At 41.6% G+C, this 27,962-nt stretch overlaps 2 protein-coding genes across 2 annotated transcripts in view; one reads left to right on the forward strand and one right to left on the reverse strand.

Annotated features, from left to right (window-relative positions):
- Window positions 1–9,256, forward strand: part of SYN3 (synapsin III) — a 202,139-nt gene extending 192,883 nt beyond the window's left edge. The window contains exons 12-14 of the mRNA XM_019611443.3: window positions 4,751–4,835; window positions 6,345–6,642; window positions 8,849–9,256. Coding sequence (XP_019466988.2) covers window positions 4,751–4,835; window positions 6,345–6,642; window positions 8,849–8,981 — 516 coding nt within the window. The 3' untranslated portion in view covers window positions 8,982–9,256. The remainder of the gene's footprint in view (window positions 1–4,750; window positions 4,836–6,344; window positions 6,643–8,848) is intronic.
- A 4,179-nt stretch (window positions 9,257–13,435) lies between these two features.
- Window positions 13,436–26,933, reverse strand: FBXO7 (F-box protein 7). Its single transcript, XM_085227478.1, has 9 exons — window positions 26,615–26,933; window positions 24,710–25,007; window positions 23,092–23,319; window positions 21,656–21,797; window positions 20,451–20,534; window positions 19,252–19,344; window positions 16,009–16,185; window positions 15,322–15,359; window positions 13,436–15,111 (listed from the first exon to the last, which is right to left on the reverse strand). The coding sequence occupies exons 1-9, from the start codon at window positions 26,734–26,736 to the stop codon at window positions 14,713–14,715; spliced, it is 1,581 nt and encodes a 526-aa protein (XP_085083604.1). The 5' UTR covers window positions 26,737–26,933; the 3' UTR covers window positions 13,436–14,712.
- Between the last annotated feature and the right edge of the window lie 1,029 nt (window positions 26,934–27,962).

Below are 27,962 nucleotides of genomic sequence, written 5' to 3' on the forward strand. Positions count from 1 at the left end.
CTCAACATAGGCTTCACTCCTGTTTTTGCATCCCTGATGCAAACAGGAGAGTGGGGATTTCCATCAAGACTTGTTTCATTTCTCACTGCAGCATTGTTTCTTTGGGGATACCTTTCACCCCTTCATCAGTAGGAGACTTCACTACTGTTGAATCCATATAAAAACATGTCAGTGTTGCATTTAATGTGCCTCGTGGCACGTTCAATCTAAAGGTGTATGTGCTACACTTCTTGCAGCATCTAGGAGGGAGCCAAGAACAAAGGGTTGAGGACAACAAAAACTGTACAAAAGAAAGAATAGGAAGAGTAAACAGGATAAGGGATAACACTGATTGCAACACACTGGATTCTATGGCTTTCTGCCTCTGTCATACAACAGCTCACTCCCTTCTAAACCAGGTCCCAACATGCAGTGTACTCAGAGTAACTCCAAAACAGATTTTAGCTAGAGTGGAGAGGGTAAACATTTAATAGACACTAAAAATGGTTTGGGATAGGGACAGTGATACAGACGGGATAGGATTTACTCTGGCCAAAATGGAATCAACAAATGCCATCTGAAATAACAAAGATATAGAGTATATAAATGAACAGCAAAGGGGAGACCTGCAGAAACTGAGAAGAAAATGGACAGATGCATCTGTTGTCTATGTCTGTGATATACTAGTACAAGACTGGATTGGATTACAACAGACCTAAAACAAGAACAAAACAAATGGTCTTGGAAGGATAAGATGTCAAATAGAATATTTAAATAAGAATCCTCGTCAAGAATACAACCTACAAATAATCTGTACACAAGATCAAGAAAATTAAAATCACAAATGTCTTAACTACTGTTTTACTATAGAAAAAGACCTGGGTACAACAAACATTGCAGAAACTGTACAAACTACAATTGCCACCATAATGTCATAATGCATAGTTAAAAACTGACAGAGAGATATCATTGAATGCAAGGCAAGTGAGATGCAGAACTGGAGCTACAGTTGTAGACTTCCACAGAATCAAGAAAAAGAAAACAATTCTTAATACAAGGCAAGCAGTATTGAATACAGAATCACAGAATCGTAGGGGTTGGAAGGGACCTCCAGAGATCATCGAGTCCAACCCCCAAAGGCAAAAGCAGAGAAATACACAGAAATATTAATTCTTGGATATCCAATGTGTATGCATAGAATATCTACACATTATTGTGGCTATCTGTACAAGTTTCTGGATCAAAAAAAAATAAGAAATTAAGAAACTGACAGAAATGGAAGAAGCAAAAAGTTTTATTAAAGTGAGACTACAGCTATCAAAAAGCAAGTCCAATAACACGGTGGAACAATAAGTCAGAGAGAGTTGACCATCTTTTTAGGTAACTTCTGGGAACTGCAAAATGCAAGTGCAGTAGGAAAGAGCAGCTTGACCATTCCATGATTCTATGATTTTATGACTTTACGATTCTATGACCTAGCCTTCTGAATCACCCAGATACAAACTGAGGAAGTGAACACGTAGTACTAGGCTTGATGTCCCAAGAACAGATGTGGTATCAAAAAGTAACCATATGGCACAGACAGAAGAGGTGATTTTAGTAAAACTAACAAGTTAAGAAAAAGCTCCCTAGTATTATAAGCAACTCTTTATGGATGTTATTTAAGAGAACACTGTTTTCCTGAATGCATATATACATTGCAGATCTGCTCCTGAATGAGGAATGCAAGAAATAAACTCCTAGACCTAATGGCAAAGTAGAAGGAGACATTGAAGATAGACAAAAAAATCTTCCAGATTTGGGAATATGACATTTGCAAATACCTTTACATACAACCATGCAGGTAACAAAAGGAAACTGCAAAGGGATGGAATTTGATTCTGAAGATCAAATAGAAGGAAGAATGAAACAATTTCTCTGAGTTCATCCGAAGATGGAACCCTACCAAAGGATTGCTAAGCTCTGTGGATCATCCAGCATTAAGGGAGGAAAAGAAGACAACACAGGCAGAATGTGTCTCTACTAAATGTAATTGCTGGAAGTGGAGAACTTCTTAAACTATACATAGATTTTCCTGATAAGAAAGACACAGCAGAGAGCAAACTCAGTGATTAAATTAGTGATGATTGATATTTTTAAGAATTATTAAGCGCCTGATCCAGCTGGCTACATCCAATGAAACAAATTTAGGAAGTGAATCTGCTGCCAAAAAAGCACTATTTCATTAGTAACAGTTATTACTCCAGAGGATTGGTGTATAATATAAAATCTATATTTAAAAAGACTAAGAGTAATATAGAAATGTGTACATAAGGAAGCCATAGACCTTAAAAATTATCTCAATAACTAATTTTAAAATTAATACAGAAACCAACAGAACTGTGACTTAAGAGCATTCACCACAATTTTTTTTTACTGAAGAAAAATGATCCATTAATCTTCCTTTGATTCTTTGCCCATCAGCAGTTTGAGAATATATTCATAAAGTGGTAGATAGCAGGAAGTCAGTCAAAATAATATAGTTTCACTGTCCCAAAGCCTAAGGCAAGGTATCAGATGAGCTATTGTAGAAAGCAAGGAGAGAGAGGGACTAAAAGGCGAAGTTTCACTGTGGAACAGAATCTGGCCTCTGATGAAGATGTAGATCTGAGAAATTTTAAATCTTGCAAATAGTTAGCAAAGTGGAAATTAAAGGACACTAAACATGGCCCTGACACATTAATAACTAGTTATTAATTGGGTTGATGGAGCACAGGACTTCATAGAATCTAGAATCATTGGATTGGAAGGGACACTTAAAGGCCATCTATTCCAACCCCATTGCAGAGAGCAGGTACACCTACAGGCAGATCAAGTTGCTCAGAGCCTGGTCCACCCAGACCTTGTAAGATGTTAATAGCAACCATTTTTTTCATGGCAACCGTATGATATACAGTTTTATGGTTACAGCTGCAGCTCTCTCATGGCTCTCTGCCTCACTTCCACTGTTTCCCCTCTTTATTTTCTTTGCAGAGGCTGAAGGACCTTGGGTGGCCCTCGCCCCTTCACCTCTCTGCCTCAAAATGCTGTTTCGCCTTCATCTCTTGGAAGCCTTGGGTTGGGTGCAGGCAAAGGCTATAGAGGCCAATATGATTCCCTTTCTCTGGCCAGTCTAATCAAGATGTCTTACGGGATTAGGACAGTGCACTTCCACCAAATAAAGACAAGGTTTAGTGCCTCAAGCTATGCAGGACTAGAAGCTATGAAATGGAAAATTTCCTTTGTTTCCCCCCACCACTTTTTGGCATGTCCTAGATAAATATTGCACAAGATGGGCTGGCAACCTCATCACATTTATGCTAGTCAGTTGAAACTCATTTTGCTGCGTCCAACTATGAAACATTTCTTCCCATTTCCAAAATCACTTAGCTCACTCTCCTGACCTTCCAGGATCTTCGACAACCCCTTTATCATTGTGTTCCCCATGTAAATAATCCGGCACATACCAGTCTATCTGTCTCCAACTTCCCGTGTTCTTTCATAAACAATTTTAGGCAATAGGCTTACACAGACTTTTGTTAACCTTGGACCAAGCTCTATGTCCAACAGTTCTGTGTTGCTTAATCTATTTATCAAAATATATGTCAAAAAGAGTAAACAGTGAGAGGGAAGAAAGTGCAGATGGCACCAACTTATTTGGGTTAGTCAGAACCAAGGATGGTAGGGAAGAACTTCTGACAGAGCTGTGTATGTTAAGTCACCACAATAGTAAACTGTGCCAGAGACTGAAAAGTAAGCTGAACTAGGGGTAAAGAGAGGGAGAATATAAACAGTAGGTGCACCTTGCAAGTCCCACTAACGGTGCCACTTGAGAAAGACATTGTAGCAAACAGACTAATGAAAACCATTACTCAGACTAGGGCTGTGTTGGCATGGGAGAAGCAAGGAATTTGGACGCACAGGTAATGAGTTGGTGATGTATACAGAGAATCAAGATAGTGCTTCATCTGCAATGATGCAAGCAGACCTGCTTCTGGCATCTGCAGGAAGGACTGCAAAGCCAGGAAAGAGAAGTGTATGATGAAAATGATTAGGAGCCTGGAAACATTCCCATGGAGGGACCGAAGGGATTCAGCCAGTTGGCTTTAGAAAGGACATAAATCAGAGAAAGGGCAGTAAAAGTCTACAAAATAATGAATGGCCTAGCAAAGGTAGGTTGTGAGAACTATTCTCAAACTCAAATAATGGAGTTGAGAAGTTTGGAAGATAGTGAGGCTAAGAGTGGAATAAATTTCAAAGGGTCCGGGTGTCAATGTTAAAAAATATCTGGAATTGTTGCAAAAATTATGTGGAGCAGATAGTAAGCTTTCATGGTTTACACTGGTCCGTACTTACTAGCAATCAAGATAAGACCCCTCAGGGTAAATGTATGATTACTCCATAGAGGTTTCCGTGGTTCACCCCTTTTTCCTTTGGAGCATCTGGTGCTGGCAACTGCCCAAAATGGGAAATGGGACTAAAAGACCCCTCAGGCCTCATAAATTTTGCAATTCCTGATTGCCTAAAAACATTATAAACCGCAACTTCACTGTTATTCCCTGTGAGCAAACAACTTATGTGCTCTTCATTACTCAGCTCCCTCTTTCAGTCCCTTGAAATTTTACCAGCCAGATGCTGTGTGTACATACTTAAGGAACACTTCAGGATTCCACTATTCCTATAATACCTCTGGGCTTCTCTCTGGAGACTCTGTATTAACAGGAATGGCTTTTTTTTTTCTTTTTTCCTCTAGCCTCCACAAGTTCAGCCTCAGACAATGAAAACTCAGCCTGGACCTCAGCTTGCACAACTGTCTCAGCCACGGCCTCCTCCCCAAGGTACAGTTGTTTGGGACCCTATGATCGCATGGACTGTGAGACATCAGTTTGCTTTCCAAATAAAAGCTCTCAAGATAAAGGTCTCACTCATTGTTCCAATTCACTGATAAGCAGACAGCAGATTCTGTGAGCCATTAAAGGAGCTACTGTAATACTCTGCAGTAGCTCAGAAAGTGAGATGAAAATCCAGTACAGATCCAGCTGATAACACTGTTAGGGTTTGGATCAGCAAAGCATTGCCACTAGAAGTGGCATTGGAGCAGTGTTTTAGGCACCCTGTATATGTGTTTACACAAAGCTGTAGCAGCTAAAAGTGTAAAGAAGCGATAGGAAGACATGGGTGCTGTCACCTGGAATAGATACCAAGATGGTGACACTGGGATCCTTGATCCATCCATACACACATTGCCCTGTCACCAAGGAAGAGCATACCCTCAACTTCTCTTGACAGCAGAAGCAGTCTTGACTTGTGGCTTGGCCAGAACAACACATTTGGTTTACTGTCCAGATTTAGCCTGAGGTGTTGAGGAATGGGGCTGCTCTATAGGTACCTCACACCACAACAAGCATTCAATTCACCTCCAAACCATCCTTTTTTGCCGCCTTTGTCCCTTTCTCCCTTTGCAATCTCCTCCCAGATAAAATCATCTACTTACCTTTTCCTCATCAGTTCCACTTTTGCTATTTCTAAAATTTTGCATTCCTCATACCAAGTATGGTATTACTGATATGATGACTTAAAAATCATTGGCCTTGTAGGATACTTCTTTCCTGAATGTGCCCAGAATTCCACTCCAATTCTCTGTGATGTTTTTTTCTCACAGCTCCCACTTTGGCCACATGTGAAATCCTACCAGCCTCACAACACTAACTTTTGCCAGCTTTCCACACTGCTATATTATATCCAGCATTTTTTCCGAGCCAAGGCTGCCTCAGTAGCCTAGTCTTTGCTCACAACTTTAATGAGTAGGATTGAGCTGCATGAAGTGTTTTTTTCCAATTAGCAAAAGTGAGTAGTGACCAAAATAATCAAGTTCAGACTGTGTTTTGAGGATCTGCTATTAATATGGCTGAAACCAGCTGCAGATAATGCTGGAACAAACCCATGGATAATGATGGGGTGTACAGTTTTGCATCAAAATGTTGGCCCCATGAAGAGACTGTTGACCCAAACCAATCTTCTTTTCCAATGCAAGTGCTTGCCTAGAACAAGAAATATTAGTTACATGGAAAAGTACAGCACATTGAAGCAATTTCCTTTGGGTAGAGTGGCAAAATTTATTTAATTTTTAAAGAAATAAAGAAACGGACTACAAAAGCTCTAGAGACATGGGCATGACACCAGTGCTAGATTTTATTTTTTTGTAAAATAGGATTTTCCTTATCCTTTTGCATGAAACTGCTCTGAATAGTCTTTCCTCCTAGCAAATATCATCCCTCCATATAGATGTTACTTGCTCATTTTCCACATGACCTTCCTCATGCTTATTATCTACACGACCCTTCCAGGTGGACCACGCCAGCCTCAGGCATCTCAGCCTCCACGGACAAATGCACCTCCACAACAACGGCTCTCTCCTCAAGGACAGCAGCCTCAGAGTCCTCTGTCCACTTCACCTCAGCAGCAAAGGTCACCTGGATCTCCACAGCAAATCCGATCAGCAACTGGATCCTCTCCAGTCCAGGCTTCCAAGGCAGGCGTGTTCCCACCACAGCAGCCCAGACCTCCTGCTCAGGGCCGGGCTCCGAGCCAGCCAAGCCCCACCGAAACATCCAAGCAGCAAGCCACCCCACACCCACATCTGAAGTAGGTGCTCTGTTAAACCACTGATAGTTGCAGATACTAAAATAAGGCTTTCCAAAAAAGTTTGTCAGGCAAAACTGTTGTCAGGCAGCAGTCCCCAGGGACAAAGGCCTGGGTAACTGTGAGACTTCAGAGGTACAAATGCCAGGCACAAATCAGGTCACCAGTGAACCGCTATCAGGAAGCACCAGTTGTACTTTACATCTATTAAGACTTCACATTCATCCTCTTGTTCATGTGCTCATTGCTAAATGTGTGCTCTATCCCGACCTTATCAATACATTATCATCTTTCCAGCAGGGTATGTAATCATAACCCTTACAGAATAAGCAGCACATTATCGTAGAATCACAGAATGGCTTGGGTTGGAAGGGATCTCAAAGATCATCTAACTCCAACCCTTCTCTCTAGGCGGGGTTGCCAACCACTAGATCAAGTTCCGAATAAGGTTACCAAGGGCCTCATCCATCCTGGCCTTGAATGCCTCTGTGGATGAGGCATCCACAGCTACTCTGGGCAGCTTGTGCCAGTATCTCACCTCTCTCTCTGTGAAAAACTTCCCCCTTACATCTAACCTAAATCTTCCCTCCTTTTAAAAACATTCCCCCTTGTCCTATCACTATCTACCTGTGTAAAAAGTTGGATTTCCCTCCTGTTTATAATCTCCCTTTAAATATTGGAAGGCTGCAGTGATGTCTCTCCATAGCCTTCTCTTTTCCAAGCTAAACAAGCCCAGCTGCCTGAGCCTGTCTTCATAGGAGAAGTGCTTCAGTCCCCTGATCATCTCTGTGGCCTTCCTCTGGACCCTCTCCAACATCTCCACATCTTTCCTGAGCTGGAGGCCTCAGATCTGCATGCAGTACTGCAGATAGTGCCTCACAAGGGCAGAGCAGAGAGGGACTATCTCCCTGCTAGCCTCCCCTCTGCTGATGCAGCCCAGGTCACTGTTGGCCTTCCAAGCTGTAAGGATACGCTGCTGGCTCTTGCTAAATTTTTCATCTATCAAGTCCTTTTCAGCAGGGCTACTCTTAAGGAGTTCTTCTCCCAGTCTGTACACATATCTGGGATTGCCCCACCTCAAGTGCAACACCCTGCACTTGGCCTTGTTGAACCTCACTAGGTTTACACGGGCCCAGCTTCTGAGTTTGTCAAGGTCCCTTTGGATAACATTACTTCCTTTTGCCACATAACATCAGTTGCCCTCTGTAGCACTACTCATACATAAACAGAACTCCAGATGGTGACTGTATGTTTAAGAGCACTGATGGAACACTGAATTATTGTACATCTTTTGTAGCAGCCTTTTCTGCCACCCTTGGTGGAATATATCTGGCTGCACCAGGGCAGGAGAGTTTGGCAATAAAATGTTTGGTGTTGACCAAGTGGGCACAAAGAAAAATTGGCACAAACAGACCAAAGATAGAATGTAAGCTATAATTGTAAAGAGAGTTTTTAGACAGAGAAGAGTGATGTTCTGGAACACATTTTCAGTGATCTTGTCAACAATTAGTAAGGCCAACTGAGAGAAGAGGACTAACAGATCAAAATGCTGTTGCTAAGGATGCAGTCTCTGTACTATATCTATTGCAGGTACTTTAATTCAGAGTCTGGTCTTGGGCTGAATTCCTACTATGGACAGGAGAAACCACTCAGTGACAAAGCACAGTAGAAAGAAAAAAAAAATGGAAATTTACTTCATAAGCACAGACCAGATCTGAACTAAAACGCTAGTGCGTATACACCCACTGGGGCCAACCAAAAGACTGTGCACACAGCAGAGTCAGAGCAGATACGCCAAGAAGGCTAGGCACCAGCATACTTTGCTTGGGACAGGGCTACCACTTTGTCCAGTCCCAAAATGGATCACCATTCATGATGTGGCTGGTGAAAGAAAGGTGATCTTCAATATAAATCTACTCTTCTGTATTAACAGTTACATTATTTCAGCACTCCTTGGAAGAGTAACACCAAATGGCAATTGTAGGTTTTTAATCAGATGCCTTCATAAACAGTTAAGAGTTCTGGACTGTGATATTGGAGCCACCCATCCCCTACTCTCCCATTCTCCCCAGTTCCTGGATGTCTTAGCATATGGAGATTCTCCTTGCTTCTTTTGTTTTCTGCAGTGAAGCACAAAGCATCAGTAAACAGCTCTAGAAAAGCACCTTTTCCTGCTGAGTCTGAGTTTCAACTCTGTTTTCCATTTCAGCAAATCGCAGTCTCTGACAAACACCTTCAGCATATCTGAGTCATCTCAGAGGGGAAATGCCAATGAAGATGAAGCAAAAGCTGAGACCATCCGCAACTTGAGGAAATCATTTGCTAGCCTGTTTTCTGATTAACAGCTCCGCAGCTGGATCTGTGCTTCGGTCAGCCCTCACTCTTCATATAGCAAATGTCATATTGGAATATACTCAGTGGTACCCAGCAATTTACAGTTAATACCTGGGTAAAAAGAATTGAGAAAACTACAGTTGTTTTAATACGAAGAAGATATTCTAATAACGGCCGGAAAGGTGACTGTATAAAAGTGGCATCATTTCATTGTTTTTTGTGCATAATCAGAATTACGTTTGTTCAAGTGACTGAATTGTAAATCAGATTTTACTCCAGCTAATCCCTGTGCAGACTACAGTTATGACAGTGAGAACTAGATTTTATTTTGGTTTGTATATAGTCCATACAATCACTAACTTCCAATTACGGAATCCTTGTTGAGGCTGAGCTAAAAAGAATATAGGATTATTTCAAAAACAGATGTGCAAAAAACAAGTATTCATAGGCTGAAAAAGCCTGAGTATGAGAGCACAGTGAACTACGGAACTTCACAATTCCAACTTTACTTAAAGTCATTTTTCAGAGTAAACTACATTCAAATAAGATACAGTGCCACGCATCGGTAACTGCCAAAAACCACATGAGCAGGTTAGTCAGATGGACTGCTAGTTTGTTCCAGATCATTCTGCTCATTGCAGTTAAAACGTCCATTTCATGGCTTGCATTTATGTCCCCAGCATGTGATTCCCAAATCTTTAGAGAAAAATGTTACATTCAAATCCAAAATAACCTGAGAAGTAGGCTTTCCAAACACATACACACACAGAAAACAACTTCTTTCCCTGCCCCAGGAAACACTGTAGAGTTCAAATCCACAATCCACACAAATCCACTTTGGTGGCTTAATCACATCTGGCTATGTATGTCCCCTGGGAACACATTTAATTAACAGCAGAGCTGATGAAGTGCACATACTTGGGTGCTGAGTGTTCCATAATACAGATTGGACAGAGAAATGGAGTGAAATCCTGTCTCACTCCTTGAACTCCCACTGACTGGAGTGAGTGCAAAACAAACCAAGGTGACAGCCCTGTGATGGAACAGGAAAAATGTCGTCTAGAAATAAGATGAGCTGGGGTCCATCCAGAGACACCAAGCAATGGGAAGGCATGTATGTAACTGCCCCAAGCAGGTAAGGACCTTCTGGAGAAGACAGAGATGGATCTTTGCTGGCTGTGCTTTTCTTAAGACTGTAATATAGAATGAAGCTGTACACGAACACACATGCTGCAACCTAGGACACAGCAAAAAAAGGAATGACACAAACCACGTTCATAACTGAAAAAAACCGCAGAAATCAATCTAACTATGGCTACTTCTACCAGCTGAGAGCCCACCCAGTGCATTATGTTAATTCTATTTATAATACACCTGATGAAAGCACCAGTCCCCATCTCATCGCCTGACATATGCAAGGCAGGGCTCCAGGAGGAAGCAGGCAAGCCTCTTCCATTCTTCTGTCAAGTATTTGAGCCACAACTCATACACACAGCTTCAAGGCCAGGCTTCTGACTTTATGTTTCCCTTTGCAACTTCACATCAGTTACACTTAGGAATACCAATAGAGGAAAGGAGTTCAGTAAGTTAGTTACAAACATCTGAGCCAGAGGCACAGCTCTTAGCTGTCACTTAAAGAGGTCCCCAAATCGTTAAAAACAACAGCAGTATTTGCCATCTTGGATCTCATGATTCACTGGTGGGAATGAAGCCAAACGAGCAATTCCTTCAGCACCTGTAATGAACATCCAGATCCGATGCAGTCATCCGGATCTAATACGACCAATCCGAACATACCTTTACAAATATAATTGCATTTGTGACCTGTGCACTTTCAGGCAAGTAACTGCATGGCTTTTCCAGCTTGGAAGGCTCTCAAGAGACCCATCTGGAACAGTGATTTATATCTCAAGTTCAGAACTATAGAACCGCTCAATTCCCTTATGATTTATCCTTTTTTTTTCAGCTCTGTTTTGTCCTTCCAAGTTTGCTAAGCAGCTTACAATGTAGCATCATAAACACATGTCATTGTCTGAGAAAGAAAACAGACCCTGCTGTTCTGCAATCTCCAGGAGCAATAAAAGAGTGACAAATGACTTCGAGCACTGTTCCACTGGCAAGAACAATAGCAGATTAACAAGCTCCACTATATGGACAAGAGGTAATACAACTCTGGTGGAAGAGGATTTCCTTTGATAACACTTCCCTCAGCATGGCTTATGTCTTGCCCTACTAAGCAGTCACCAGAAATGCAAAGACAAATACAGCAGTTTACTGCCACAATCCTCAACTGCTCTATCCTACAGATCTTTGTGTATCTCTCTTACCAATACATCCTACACACACACACACACACACACACCAAAAAGAAAAAAAAAATAAGGTAACTACTAACTGGTAGGTAACTATCCCTTCAATTGACTCCAGTCAATCACAACAGTTTGATCATTTGCTGATGCTGCACTTGAAACACAGCAAGAATGTCCTCCAACTGACTACTGCAACAGGACGGCACTGCTGACCTGAGAGCCAGCAGCGACTCAGATCTCTTCATCTGCCTTCAGCTCCCAGCTGGCACCTTTCAAGGGACAAGCACACAGAACAGGCTCTCCCCTTGATCCAGCCTCCAAAAATGCCTAACAGCAACAGGCACTATCAGCTTATCTTTCCTATTCCTATAGTTGCTGAAAAGCATTTTCTGTTCCGTTCACAAAAGTGCTTTAAAGAACACACTGAGCTGACGTCCTGAATTACAGAGATGAAACTCTGGACCATATCCTATAAATGTTCCAGCAGTACAACTATGACACTCTCATACTAGATGTTGTGGCTAGCAGCAGATTCACCACCTTTGATGCCAGGCTCCTATTCCAAAATCCCTACAATCTAGCAAAGCAATAGACAGAGGTAATAAAAGGGGTATATTCTTTTTATGAATGGTGAACTAAGGTATATCTAAGCATTATTTAGGTACCTAAATGTAGCAGCTAGAGTAAAAGGAAATTAAGAAGGCAACAGAAAAGTTGGTAAGTGGAAGTTACATATAAATCACAGCGTAGACATGGCCCACAGCATGCCTTGGGGTCTTACTGCTGTGAAAATTGAACACCTGGTCAGAGCATGCTTTCATTTTCTTCACGTGGAAGCCAGGAAACATGAATAGATGCGTGCATTTGGAATCAGCCCAAGATGGAGCTGGGACACAACTAAGACACCCACCCATACTCACCACCTGGAAAATGAATTTACATTCTGCTGTTTGGACACAGACTGAAAAAACATCATGTCTTTCTTGTAATATCTAGGTGTGGTATTTCAAGAGGAATGTAACTCATGTTCTCATGCAATTAAACATCTTGTATAAAGCTAAGGCTCAGAATAACAGTTCTGCTCCAATGACTGCAGCTGTACTTTCTTTTCTTTCACTTATCACAGATGGGTATGTAAAACTTTACACCCTGCATATGACTGTGTTATTTAATATGGTCTTCTTAAGTTCCATGAATAAGGTAAAGCAAATTAAAAAAAGAAAGGAGTAACAGTTCCCAATTTCCAAGCGACTGCAGTGCATGCAAATGAACAGTACAGGTAAGGAATGGTGGCCACCCTCAAGCATTTCACCTTTGTGTCTCTTCTATAGAGTTTGCAAACAGCAATGACACATACACAGGCTTTAGAAGCTGGTAAATAACCAAGCGGCTGGTTTTCAAGTATTTCCTTAGTTCTGTCATGTCATTTTTATACTGTTGGTCCTGAGATATTCACATCGTATTTCATGTGCTGTTTTATGAATTAAGGAAATTCCTCTGTAGAAAACTCAACAGTTTGGGATAAGGCAAATTCCTTTATCTTTGGCTCACAATGCCTTCACTACAGAGCAAAAGAACAAAGGGAAGGAACAACTTTCAGGTCACTTATTGGTGTACCTGTAATGATGCCTGATTTATTCTCAAACAAATGTCCCAGTGACAAAATCCAGGATAAATAGTATCCATTAAATTTGTACGACCTCGCCTGAGTATTATGTATGCATTTCTGAAGGACAGATCACCAGGGCAAAATGGTGCAAGATACACACACTGTAGAATTCCATTTTCCTTTAAAGAATCACTGTTAGCTCTACAATGCCTGACTATAGGCTTAAATGAAAATTCCACTAGAACAAGGCAATTCAACCACATTCAGAAAATATGAAGGCTAATTTTGATATTGAATGGGAACCACTGCCCTCAGGTTCTACTGATACTTATGTGTGATCAATAATGGTGGGATTTGCTGTTGCTTTGAAATAGGAAAAGAGAGAGAAAAAAGAAATACAACTTCTGAGAGCAAAAAAAAAAAAAAAAGCATTATTTTACTCCCACAAAGTTAATAGGAGAACTTCCTGACCCAACTGAAATCAGCTGATTTGTAAAACAAAAAGATGAATCACCGAAATGTCACCTGAAAAAGCACAGAAGTATTACTGATGAAACAGCTTGTGTTTAATAGGAAATGTAGTTCATTGCCATTGTTTGAATTCCAAAAGGACTGTAGAAAGCAATATCAGCCGTCACAACAGTCATCGGTACCATTTACATTTTCAGAAACACTGAGATAAGCCATCTTAAGAAGAAGGAAAATAAGAAACGAAAAGTTCTAACAAAGTTTAGTTATTCCAGTCTTTCTTTAATTGAGCTTCAGTATCAAACTGCAGATCTCATCAGGAAAACTGTAACAGCGATGTTGTTAGTTGTTCATTAGTTAACGAGACAACACTTGAAAGCTCTAACATGCTACAGCATGTTTTCTTCTGTCAAGATGACTTTTGACACTGCTCTAATGAAATTAAACAGAATTCACTGAAGTAAGAATTCATTGTTTCTCCTGCTGCGATCCCACTTCCACTGCAACTGGGTCGACCTGTTTAATTCCTTAGTTAGGCAGAAAAAACTTCTTTTTGCATCAATTTTAGTTCACACACAGTAAATGCGGCCATGTACTATAGCTACTTATTTGTAAAGTCAACCTGTTCAAACAAGGAAAAAGACAAAAGTTTTGCTGCTGGTTCTTTGTAAAATTGCTCTGCTTCTGTTCAGACTTTTGAGTTGCACTGTAGCAGGGGTTCACTCTGCTGTTTGCAAAATGAAGTGATTTGCGTTCTAATATTTCCACTTAAAACAAAAAATCCCTTCTCTGTATTCTTTGTGTATTAAGTAACAACATAAAAATACTTTTTACCTAACAAAAAAAGGAAAATGCAATCTCTGCAAAAATCTATGAAAACACACCCACCAAAGCAGTGGTACTACCCTATTCTATGTGGGATGTGGTAGATTTTTTTTGTTAAGAAAAGTTACTAGCCAGGTAGATTTGAAACGAACTATTTTTTTCCTGGCAAATTAATAAAACTCTTCAAATAAGACAGAAAAAGATAGGATTTGTATTTAAAGTGCTCTTTATCTGATGCAGCAAATACTTAGTATCCTTCTAGTCTCTAAGTAGCACAGGTGATTAAAGAGGAGAGGTGGGAGGGGAACAACGTGTATTGTTCTAAGTCACAGCCCATCTTAGTGCCTGGTACAGCACTATTACCAGAACACAAACAAACCCTAACTCTGGGGTCAAAACATTACCATGCAAACAAGTTCTTGCCACAATCTGAAGAGAAGGCAGATGTTAGTGCCTGGGTTTTACAACGTCCTGCAGTTAGAAAGCAAGCTCAGGAACTAGAAAATCCACTGAGGGAGAAAGCAGCAATCAAATGAATGCACGGCGAACGTCCGTGGGGCGGCCCCGGCTGGGTCTAGGTGGAAACCTGTCATTGGGACCAGCTCGTCCTGGAAGCGTAGGGTTTGCTTCAGGCAAGGAACCAATGGGGTCAAAATGTGGTCTGAATGGAGGAAACTGGCCTGGTGCTTCCCCTGGACCAGGAATGAGTGAATTAATTGGGTCTCCAATATACAAAAGCGTTGGTCTCTCACTATATTCTCCAATGATCATGGGGGGATAGATTGGGTTTGATGGGAATGGGTTGGGAGGAAAGGGACTAGGATAAAATGGGTTGGGATGAAAGGGAATTGGATGAGGTGTAGGGGGCAGAAACATGTGCCTCCATCTCAAGGCCTCCTTCTTCTGTTTCAACTTTTTCTTGTACAGCTGCAGACAGAAACAAAAGTATTTTAAGGTTCAGTGTCTCTTATTGATGTTCATTTTCTCCTACTCCAACCAAACTCAACTTGTGTTTATGGAACACCACTTTTAAACTAAAACTTAACTCAAAACTACAGCCTCCCAAAGTCTCTGTTTTAGCCCTGAACTTTTCCCATGTAGACTAATTCAGTGAGATTATATAGAGAAGCCACCTACTTCTTTCCAGTCAGTGTCACGAGGCCTTGCAATGGGATCTACAAGAGAAGCACAAAATCAAAATGAGCAACCTTTTTTAAGTAACATTCATGCCAAGGATTTGTGGGAACATGCAGAAGGAGATGAAAAAAACATCACTGGTCAATACATCTTCCATAGAGATAGCGTGTTTTAAGAAGATAAAGCTGTAGGACCATTCAGTATGTAATCTACTCATATTCTATATAAAATACCATCTCCAAAACTTGTAGGGAATCCCAGGAATATTATTCCCATCTTTGACTTGTAACAGCACTTCTCTTTACCACCTTATTTCTTCAGTCTCTTGTGAGGAATTCTAGCAGGAATATCCCTTTTCTCCACTCTCAACTAGCTGCAATAGCAAGTGCATCTAAGTAGCAAGAGAAACAGATGAAAACAACAAAAGTTTGTACCACACGATGGGCAGAACTATATGGTCCATGAGAAATGGCTCAGACAACTTTTACTATTTTTCATGACAGAAAACAGAATACCCACCTGAATTACATCTAGTCCAATGGTACTGGTTAGTATCACTAATGACTATTTGATAGCAGTATTTAAAAATGAGGAGTGGTTACCTGAGGAACCTCTTATCAAAATGTAAGACATAATTACCCCTGTTCACGTGAGAATGAAATTGAAGGAAACGTGTATCACCATTACCTCTGAAATCTCGCAGATACATAAACCTCCACAGAAGCTGATCATTTGAAGCTGCATAAAGATCACGGCAAACAGCAGACAGAGAGATGAGTGAACGGACATCCAGAAGTCTAAAAATCCGAAGCTTCAGCTCAAGAGGGAGGACCACTAACCCAAAAACATCTGGCAAGTTCAGAGCTACAAAGTGAAGGAAATAGAAGAATTACTTAAATGGTGCAAAGCTGATGACCCTGAAGAAAAGAAGGACATCATAACCTTTCCCTTAAATCATTCCCCTTTGATGCCTCAGTTAAACAATTTTTCTCCAAAAGCACCATGACGTGACTTCTTAGAAAACTGATCTCTTCCACCTTGCAGTACATTTATGGAGTTCATGAAATAAGCCAAATGGCATTTTAGACTGAACACCACTGACTGCTGTAATCCTAAGAAACATGCTGCATGCCTAACTATGTTTACAGGCTACACAGAACAAAGGCTAAGGGAAAAAGGTCTGCCCAATTACAAGAGTCCATAAAAAAGATATTAAATACACAGCACATGTTTCACATCAAACCTGCCCGCACTGAAGTCTAGAAGGAATTCCACTGTGTCTTCAGAATGCTAAGCTACTCTTTTATGGCAATATCTATACACAAAAAGCCTGATTTCCTACTGCCTCACAAACACCAGCTAGGATTACTTCTTCTCATTCCTTCTAAGCCCTCAATAACCAGTTACTAAGAAGACTGTTCTTGGGGTCAGACTTCCAAATACGAGGGCTGCTCCAAAATTAGTGCCTCCTATTTTATTATGTTGGCCAAAGACATTAAGAGGAGAATATGGGTAAGGCAGTAAAGCATGAGTGTACAACCTTTTGGCTTGCCTAGACCACAGTGAATGAAGAGGAATTTTCTTGGGCCACGTATCAAATACATAATATAGTTAGTGTATGTAATTTACAAAAAAAAATTTTTTTTTTTTTTTAATTAAAAAAGAGCAACAAAACATAAAACTAGTGGAATATTTGATGTTGTTTCAGTGAAACTAATGCATCAGCCCAAATAAATGGAATTGGTTCCAATACTTAACAAGTTCTCAAGGTGCTCATCAGATATTTCTGATTAAATTTTATCCTTCCTGTATGCATTGCCAAAAAGGGATGACAGGAATAAGGCATGATTGTGAAGCAGAGGTATTCTTCTCTGCTGAGACGGGTCTTAGAAAAGTCTAGTAAAGAGACACAATCAATATCTGATTGCAATTTTATACATTCCATGTGAAAATTCACAGGTTTATGTCAACTGAAAACAGAAAAATGGCAAATATGAAAAAAATTGATGATTATTTTTTTTTGCAATTTCTCAATTTTTTCTCAAATTCCTTTATCAAAACAGAAAACTGCAAATATTTCACTGTTCACAGGACAGTTTAGCCAATGTATCAAAATGCCTAAAATTATTCACCATAACTTCAGTTAGCATTGCACTGTGGCCCCCCTGTGTCTTGAATTCAGTGTTTAGTGCACACCGATGCTTGGCTACTGCTGAGCCACTAGTGCATGCCCAGGGCTGGACTGGGCAGCACCACATAGCAGGGAAGAGCCTGTCATGATAGTGTGGGGTAGGGGGTGGCTGCAGTATGAGCTATGCCAGGCTGCACGCAGCCTGTGGGCTGGACGTGCCTGCAGTTCTACTGTTGAACTTTCCATTGAACCAGTTCTACTGGTTGAGCTTTCCCACCAATATTCCCTTACATTTTGTTGCCGTGCAGCAGATGGGGCAGTCTGACGACAACATGGCGTCTGAAATGGAAGTGTGTATGAAGCAAGGGTGTGTGTCACTGAATTCTTCCATGCAGAAAAAATTGCATCCACTGACATTTATCAACATTTGCTGAACATTTATGGAGACAAAATAGTGAGTACAGTGAGGCGGCAACTGTGATGTGAAAGACAAGCCATGTTCTGGATGGCCACACACAGCTGTCACACAATGAAATGAAGAGTGTCTTTATCAGCTCATCCATGCAAATCTGTGGGTTACATCCAGGGAACAATGTGCAGAGCTGAGTGTCAGCTTCAAGGAGTTAGAAAAGATGATGGCAACACTGAAATATTGAGAAGTTTGTGTCAGGTGGGCCCCGCCAAGGCTCACATAGGAACAGAAAAAGCAATGTATATAAGTCTGTCAGGACCCATTGCATCAGTACCAGGCTGACAGTGACAGCTTCCTGTTCCATTATCAATCACGAGATGTGGTGTCACCACTATGAGCCAGAGTCAAAACAGCAGTTCATAGAGCAGCGATACGTGAATTTCACATCAATAAAAAAGTTCAAGATGCAGCCCTCAGTGGGCAAAGCGAGGAAAGGGATGATCCTCCTGGATTTCCTGGGACATGCACAAACCATCAACCCTGACCACTACATCACAACACTAACTAAGCTGAAGGCTCCAACTTGCAGAGTCAGGACAGCAAAGACAACCCTTCTTTTGCATCATAGTAATGTCAGGCCCCGTGCCAGTTTAAATATAGTGGAGTACATTGCCTATCTTGGCTGCACTGTCCTACCTCACCCATGGTACAGTTTGGATTTGGTGCCTTCTGATTTTCATCTGTTTGGACCAATGAAAGACAGACTGCATGGGCAATGTTCTTCCTAGCAATGTTGCTGTCACAGCAGCTGTAAAACAGTGGGTTTCCTCCACTGGTGCAGATTTTTATGAGCATAGCATGCAGGCTCTTGGTCGTAGCTAGTGAAAATAGCAGTGACTACGTTGAAAAACAGTGTTTTGTAGCTAAGAATTTCCTCTATCAAATAGTGTTATAGAGCTCTTCACATTTGTTGCAGTTTACATGGAAATAAATAGGAGACATTACTTTCAGGGTGACCTACGTACAATAGTTTGACAAAGAAATGGACCAAAATACAAAACCACTCCCACAAAGTATCTGTGGCATGTTGTTCTCATCACCAACTACAGAAAACAGCCATTCCATCTCAGTATCCTAAGTGAGAGTAGAAAGAGGTTTGTTTTTTTTCATCTTGAGCAATCAAATATTACAGATGGGAAATTATCATTATATTAACTTCTTTTAAAATACAAAGATTAATTTCTTTAGAATGTCCATTTTTATCTTACTCTCCACATACCTACCACTGAGCAGCTGTATGAATTGTTTCTAACACTTCTCCCTCAAGACTTTGCACAGACTCCCTCCCTTTCTTCCATTCACAAAAATTAAGTATCATCTCTCTCACCTTGTCGGGCAGCAGCCAGAAGAGAGTAAACCAGCTGGTCTTTAAAGAGACGAGATAATTTCTGAAGGTCTTTGTAAACACCCGCAACCTTTTCTATCAAATCAGAGAAATAAAAAGCTTAATTTCAAGAGGTTACAATGCAATGATTACGCAAGAGCAGAAAAACCATGGCTTTCTTATCAACACAGTGGTGATCTGCCTGTCACCTTGATGGGCCCAGGTCTGCAGCTAGTGTGTAACAATCATGGAACATGCAATTTATTGAGAAACTACAGCCTACGTCTGTGGTAAGGCTAGGCTACCCCTTGGCCTTAAAAAGCGCCATTAAGAGAAATACATGAGTTCTCCAAAAACCAACTGCCTCTCAAGCTGTCAGAGCTTCTTTTATTGGATTTCAAAGCCCAGGTGGCACACACCTATGCTATAAATGTCTGCAACATTCATTTTCCTGACAAGAATGCTTTTTCATCCTGTTCTCCTAAGAAAGAAGAGCCAGAAGACTCTACCATTATCCTGGATCTGTTCAGTGCTCAGTTATTCCTCTACAGCCTTTTGACTAGCCCCATACATCAGTATGGAGATCTGAGAGAGACAGTGTAGGACACCAAGTCATCCTCAACTGGCAACAAAGAGGTTCATTCATACATCGTAAAACAAAAGGCCAGTCAGGCCTCTGCTCACAAAAGATCCACATCCATCTGTCCTACCCCTCCCCCACATTAGTACTCCACTAATTTTGGCCCTCTGGAGAGAGATATGTGTTTGGCACCTACTTTATAACACGAGTAACAGTTACAATGTCACAGTAAGAACATAGGTATCATCAGCCTCTAAAGTTCTGAGCCAGGAGGGAGAAAAAAGAGGGTCTAATCCAGCATTGTTGCCTCATAAATTTACATTCACATTTAGGACTTCATAAATAACAGGCACTGGGGACAAAGTATGACTCAATTTTTGCAAAATCCTTTCTTTATTCAGTTAATCCAAGAAATTCAAATTATTTTAGCAGCAAAATACAAGTAAACGACTATACTCTGAATTCCTTTTACTATAAAGCAATAGCCCATCTAAAGAGTGATCACATTTTTATTCTTTCTTGCTAATTTTTGCCCATTCAGTCCTCCACTTACTATCCTTACTTATTACATCACTTACCTACTTCCCAGTTTACTATTATCAGTATTACAGCTCACGCATACCTGGTTCCTGAAAGCAAACAAAGGATGCTGGCAGCAGCTGTATTCTCTTCACACCTTTAATCTCTCTGTTGATTTTTAATGTTGCTGCAAACATAAGAAGAAAAAAAAAAAAAAGATATTTCAAAATGGAAACCATTCTGAGAGAAAGCCAAAACCACTTCATTACTGCCTTACTCTCAGAGGTGCTTTACTTTTTTCCCTTACCAGCTCCTGTCAAGGAAAATACCAATGACAGCTAGCAGTTAGATAAATACAAATTTCAGAAAAGTCAAAACAGAGCTTCTAACAGCAAAGAATAACCATTATTATAACCCAGTCATTGAAGACATATCAATTCAGATATTAAAAACTCTAGGAAAAAGGCTCAGCAATCTTACTATATGAATGTTCTATGCATGGCATGCTTGGTAGTTCCAACACAATCCTAAATCTAATCTGACTTGGTTAAAACATTTGATTATAATTTCAGAAAGCAAATTCTTTACACGTTCTGAGGAAATATAATTGCTTATGCCAATTTGTGTAAGCATGTATGTTGACAAATACTAATCAAAGAAATCTTGAAATTAGAATCAAATTCCAATTTAATATTGCTTCTATAAGAATGTGGCATTGCTCAAATGCTAAATCAGACATGAAAGAGCAATTAAAAAAAAAAAAGAAAACCAACCAAAACAAAAGCTGCCAAGTGATATGGAATTTGCTTCAAAAAAAACAGACTTTGTTTAATTTTCTGAGTTCAACAGCTTAAACCATATATAGTTTTTGAGACCACACGAGAATGTTCATGTGTGACAGAAAAGAACACTCATTAGAACTAAGGAATATCGTAGTCTAGAAATGGTTTAAGTCTTGCAAAGAGTATGAGACTAAATAAAATGGATGAAATCTACCTCTTCTTAGTATTTATTAATGCATACCACAGTTCCAATGAAATGAGATAAAACCCGTATTTTTACAACACTGTAATAAAAATTCTAACTGAATTCCCCAAACATTATTCCATCCCCATTAAAGAGAAAGAAAAAGCTTATACTGAGGCAAGAAATGTCAAGAATTTTCAGCATCAGGAAGTGGCATCTCTTGCACCTCAACAATCTGGATAACGACGCTGTGATTCCAAAGAAGTTTATGTAAGTCTTCTCTTGCTAAGCAATGGTGATATTTAGCAACCTATATCCAGAATAAAAACTTTACTAATTTACCATTAATAGCAACAAGATCTCCCAAAGGCACACAAGTCAAACCAGCAGAACCCTCTTCGCAAAGGGGATGCGTGTACTGTAGCTTGTAAACACCATTCCCTCTCCATTTCTCTGGCATAGACACTGCCTTGGCTTCTGTCCCCTGAAAATACACAGATAACACTGTCATATCTTCAAATGGAAAAAGAGGACTAGAAGTTTGAAAATGCCAGAACTGTGTTTGTTTGCAATTCAAATCTTCAATTTAGTCCCAATCTGCATTATGATACAGACTATAACTGCATGAGTATGTACTTTTTCCCCCCAGTACTAACAGCAAATCTAAGAAGTTCAGCAATTTCTGTCTTGTGCCACTTTCTGGAAAAGTTGCTCAGCATGTAGACTTATACTCACTGTGCAAGCCTGCACTTCACTCTACCATTCATTCCAGCATTCTGATAACTCCTGAATATATGTTAATTTTCTGCATTTAAAACATCTTACTGCACCTTTTCTGTGATCTCTGACAGGACCTGAAGGTCATAGCTTGAAAACAATTTGAAAATCTCAGTAGATTAACAATTTTCCTTTCAATTTCAGTATGAAAATTCTCAGACAGAGTCCCATAGAAAGAGATATAATATAACCACAAGGACAAGCAGAGTCTCTCCTTTCTCTTAAACTTGCACAAAAATTATGTTCCCTATTTTCAAGCCCACAAATTGACATGAACTTTGCTCCCTATGGCAAATGTGTTCACTGGATAGTACCTTAGCCTATGGTAATGTTGTTAACACATTTATTAAACTGGTATTCGTCAAACAGCACCACAAGGAAAAACAGGACACTACCTTCTCTGGTAACAACTCTTATCTTTCATATTCAGTCACATAATAGTAAACACGTAATGCAAGTTACACAAAAACCTAAAGGGAAAAGATGAACTCACTGTACAGAGACAAAACACAGGTGCTCAAGCATGAGCTAGATACCTCTAGACATTAGTGAAACCAAAGGCTAACTGAACCCTGCTGAAGATGATGTAAGTTAGATGACAATACTTAGGGAGACTTAGGCCTTGTTAGCCACCATTTTAACTGTAGCCTATTGAGATGAGACTCGTGTTGAGGACAGCACTATAACATAGTGCTACAATCCAAGCACATCTACACAAGCTTAACAGTAAAAAGCAGAAATGGGAGGTTATCAGCTGAGTTCCAGTTGAGGACTGAGAGGAACATGAAGGCAGGCCTCTTCTTTTATGCCTAAAAGCTGCTCTAGTGTTTAGCATTAAGCCGTACTTGCCAGTCGGAGATGCTGATACTTCAGCCAACTGGGTTGCTGACTCCATACAGCCTGATGCAGATCTCTACAGGGACCATACATTACAGGTCCTTATAATATTCTACAGTTCTCTCCTGATGACCAAGACATTTCCTTTTTGATTGTGTACATACCTGAGGAACATAGCCTGTCTCCATCATGAGAAGATGTACGAGGACAATCAAGGCATCAGTGGCACTGGTACACTCAGCAGAAAGGTAGAGCACCTCTAAGGAATGCGGAATCTCTCCGTCAGCAGCCTCACTGCACAGCATAGGTTCGGAAGGATAGGAACCGGCACCTTCGTCCAGATCAACATCTTCTGGGACTAATCCAGAAGGAAATTCTAGGCTGGATCCTGCCTTCAAGAGATAACAAAAGATACATGCAGAAAATTATACCATCAGTATTACTGTCTTCGTGGGCAGCAAGTCTACACTACAGATCTCCCATGTAACTTTTACAGACCCAATTCATCTCCATTTCCTAGCATCCCATTTGGAGACTGGGATTATATACACAGCCTCTGTATTTTTTCAATATTTATAATGCAAGTTTTTCATAAAAAAAGGTCTTTCATTTTCTTGCAAATTGATAGTAATTTATTAAACATTCATCAGAATTCTTGCAACGCTTACAATTATTGTGGTACTCCAGCGTGCATAGCAAGAAACCAACATGATTAACTCAGACTCCTTACAAATACAATAGGCTTAAGTAGCTATAAGAATCATCAACAGAATGCATCTGCTGACAGTTCAGAAAGATTGTGGCTTTATTGTTGTCTTTCTTGCACTGGCTTGCATGCCCACAGCACCAACGTACTAGGGACACTTTGCTCCTGGAATAATCTATGGGACAATAGTCCAACTACATTCTCCTTTACTACTTAGAATTCTTTGGATCCTAAATCTTAATTCCTATACTTTGAAACAATACTTTATACATATGTTTAGCAATATTTCTCATAAAAAGGTTGTAGTAAGTGATGTTTTTATTTGACAGTTAATCCAAAATCAAAGGACAAATAAGCAGCCCAAGCTCCTGTCTAGGAAGGGACAAAATCATATAATGAGATAGGCACCAAGCAGCATAGCACCTAGGGTCTCTTCTAGAAAGACTACTTTAACCACAGGACTCAGCATCTGGCAGATGCAGTTATCTGTTTAACTATTCTATCTACAGGCACAAACAAATCACTGAATAATATGCAAAAGACGTGCCTATTAACTGGAAATAGGTGTGTGGGTTCATACAACAGTACACTTCTGAAGCACAAGTCAGGAGCCACCTCACCACTGTCTAACTTCATGCACAAGATAGAAAGATCTCTCATTCCAAGCAGACCATCTGAATCAGAGAACTGTTGTAACCATGAGAAAGGAATCACGCACTCAACTTGTCAGTGATATTTCAGTATTTGCTGCATTTTGTGGTACCTCAAGTCATTTTTTTCAAGGAAGCACTGAGGAGGCTAATACTCCTAAATTCCTTAAGCAAAGTGCATGTTTCAGCAAGAGACATGCAATTCTGTAAAAATGTAAAACCCAAACATCTCAGGGTACCTGTCGGAACTAGGACATAACTGGTACATGATGGAAACAGATTTCCATCCAAATAACTGGCTACATTATCAGGCAATCATAAGGAGCCAAATATTCTGAAGAGATTCTTTGTTATGCAGTGCATAACCTGATGTAAGATACCTCATTTTTTGTCTTGTGTCACACAAGCCAATTGTCATGTGCTTACCCTACTGTCACTCTTCTGAGCTTCCACTTGAGCTTTCTGGTTGTCACACTGTTCATTCTGCCTTTCTTCTTTTGGACTGTCAGCCTGACTTTTGGGAGTCAAGGTGGATGTCTCACGACCATTCTGAAGTGAGGGAGGACTTGAAGATGAGGGAGGAGGTAGGCTGGATTTGGCAACTGTTTCTTCTAGTAATAAACATATCAAATCACCAGGAACAATCCCATATGAAGCTAAAGTCTTCTCATCTTCTGTAAGAGCATCCTTGCCATTCAATGTTATTGAAAACTCCGTATCAGAACTGCAAAATATCAGAATAAGGAAACGTGATTAGCTGCATTTGAGTAGCTGTACACAGAGGTATAGCTAGAAATACTGTGATCTACAAATTTTATTCCTTTTGGTTTTAATCTATCAGTAAGGTTCAACAAAGGCAAGCATAGAGTTCTACACCCAGGGAGGAATGACTGCATGTATCAGTACAGGTGAGGGGCTGACCTGCTGAAAAGGAGCTCTGTGGAGAAGGATCTGGGAATCCTCATGGGCAACAGGTTGGTCATGAGCCAGCAGTGTGCCCTTATGACCCAGAAGGCCAGTGGCATCCTTGGCTGCATTGCAAAGAGCGTAGCCAGCAAGTCAAAGGAGGTCATCCTCTCCTCTACCCTGCTGAGGCCACATCTGCAGTGCTGTGTTCTGGGCAGTCCAGTTCAAGAAAGTCATGGAACTTCTAAGAGAGCTCAACAAAGCACCAATGAGACAATGAAGGGCATGGAGCATTTCTCGTATGAGGAAAGGCTGAGAGCCTTGGGACTGCTCTGCCTGGTGGAGTCTTGAGGGGGGAATCTTATCAATGCTGATAAGCATCTAATAGGCGACAGTCAAGAGGATGGGGTCAGGCTCTTTTCAGTGGTGCCCTGCATCAGAACAAGGGGCAACGGACACAAACTAGAATGTGGAAAATTCCACATGAACATGAGGAAAAACTTCTTTACTGTGAGAGCAGTGGAACAAGCTGTTCAGAGGGGTTGTGGAGCCTCCTTCCCTGGAGATACTCAAAAACCACCTAATTGCTTTCCTGTGTAAGCTACTGTAGGGAACCTGCTTTAGCAGGGTATTAGATTAGATGATCTCCAGAAGCCCCTGCCAAACCCTGCAATTCTGTCGTTCTGTAATACTCAGCAATACATAATAGCAAGAGTGAGGAAATAACTACAGTTTGAAGTTCTTCTCCCCGTTTTCTCTCCAGGTACACTTTAAGTAATGGTAGCTGCTTGGTAAGTACCACAGTTGCCCATAAAAGCATTACATGGGAAAGCAAAGTGTCACTGAACCTGAATCTTTCAGCTGCCTCAGGAATGCCTCCACTTCTGGAGGCGTTTATCAGCTGAGGCAACAGGTTTGACCGTGAGACTGCAACGAGTTCCTCACACCTGAAACCTTCTGTGCTATCTGAACGCAGAGACTGACCCCTTTTGTACTATGTAAAATGGACACCCTGCCGAACCCTCCGTGAGACGAAGGCCACACAGCAGCACTCAGTCAGCTCCAACAGAGTCACAACCCGTATTCCAGGGACTAGCACTCCCCACAGTACGCCTTCCTTCCTCGCTCTGCTGCTGACAACCGTACAACAAAACTTTTCGCAAGTTTTTATTAAGTTTCGCCTCACAACCGTTCGCACCGCGCTCCTTACGACGGTCGACGCCTCACCAAGTCCGGGGCCAGGCCCCGCGCAACTCCCACACCCCTACGGACCCCTCCCCGTAGGGGGCGGCAGCGCCACGTCCCGGGCAGGGGTGAGGAGGAGGAGAGAAATGGGCCGGGACAGCTCGACCCCACCCAGCGTGGTACGGCCCCGCTCCCCGGCCGCCCCCCCGCCGCCACGGGATGGTTCGCTCCGCGCGCTACCTGTAGCCCCAGGCGGGTAGCAGGGCCCGGCGGAGCTGCGCGCGCAACTCCCCCAACGTTGGCTCCGCCCCCTCCAGCTCCAGCGGCGCCGTTCGCTTCTGCAGCCGCACGCGAAGCTTCATGGCCGGCGGGGCCGACGGGGCCGAGCGCCCGCCCGCTTGACGCTCTGTGCGGGCCCCCGTCGGCAAACGATGGTGGCGGGTGGCGGGCGGCGGGCGCAAGGGCTGCCGGGGCGTGGCGGTGTTTGGGTTGGCGCGGAGCCGCCTCAGCCTCCGGCCGGCCCCGCCTCCGGCCGGCCCCGCCCCCGCTGCCCTAGGAGCTGTTGCTCGGTGTGTCAAGATGGCCGCCGCCGGTGGCGCGGTGCGCGGGTTGCTGTTGCGCATGCGCGCGCTCGTGGTGTGCAGTGGCGGGGAGGTATGAGATTGGAAGGCGGTTATCGGCACTATACCAAATAAAGTACGTCCATCAACGGCAAGGAGAGAAAAGAGAACGCACAGAGAGGGCACCGTGAGCACTGTGCCTTAGTCTTGGAGGAGGTTGGCTCTGTAGTGTGTCGTGTTCCTTCAGCACCACAACCGTTTTTGCAGTGGCTGTGGATATCCTTCTCTGTTTTGCTTTTTAGTGTTGATCCTCTCACAGCCACCTCCCGTGTTTCCACTGTGCTCTTCTGAGAAATAAACGTTCATTGCTTTATTTTCAGCAGAAGCACCATGTTAGTCACTTGCACAAGCTAAAGAAGTGTGAAGTGAGATGCTTCTGTTCCTTTGGACCTGGCTGCACTAATTAGGCCTTGTTAGTTAATCAGCTAATAAGCATTTCTGCTGTTGTTCTGACAATTTTTCCTTTGAATTTTGTAAGTCGTGCCTCAGGTTCAGACATGTTCTGCCCTCAGCTCTAAATATTAAACAGGAGAAACTGAGAAACAAAAGGCTGAAATGGTATGCAGAGCTTCCATATTGGCCTGTGCCCATTTCAGATGGCTCAAGTTCACTGTCTTATTTTTGTAATAAAAGGGAAATTATTTGATGAATGAATTTCTGTGCTATTTTGATTTTCTTTTGTCTGTAGGGGAGGGAATTCCAGTAATCAAGTATGAAACTGACCTCAGGCTGGTCAAGGCACTCTACAAAAATAGTATGGAAATCATCGAACCATAAAATGGTTTAGGCCAGAAGAGACCTTGAAGATCACTGATTTCCCACCCTGTGCATGGGCAGGGCTGCCACCCCCCAGCTGAGGCTGCGCAGAACCCCATTCAACCTGTCTTTGAGTGCCTCCAGGGATGGGGCACCCACAGCTCTCTGTGCAGCTGTGCCAGTGCCTCACTGCCTTCTGAGTAAAGAATTTC

This window comes from Meleagris gallopavo, chromosome 1, assembly GCF_905368555.1.
Source record: "Meleagris gallopavo chromosome 1, MGAL_WU_HG_1.1, whole genome shotgun sequence".
NCBI lineage: Eukaryota > Metazoa > Chordata > Aves > Galliformes > Phasianidae > Meleagris > Meleagris gallopavo.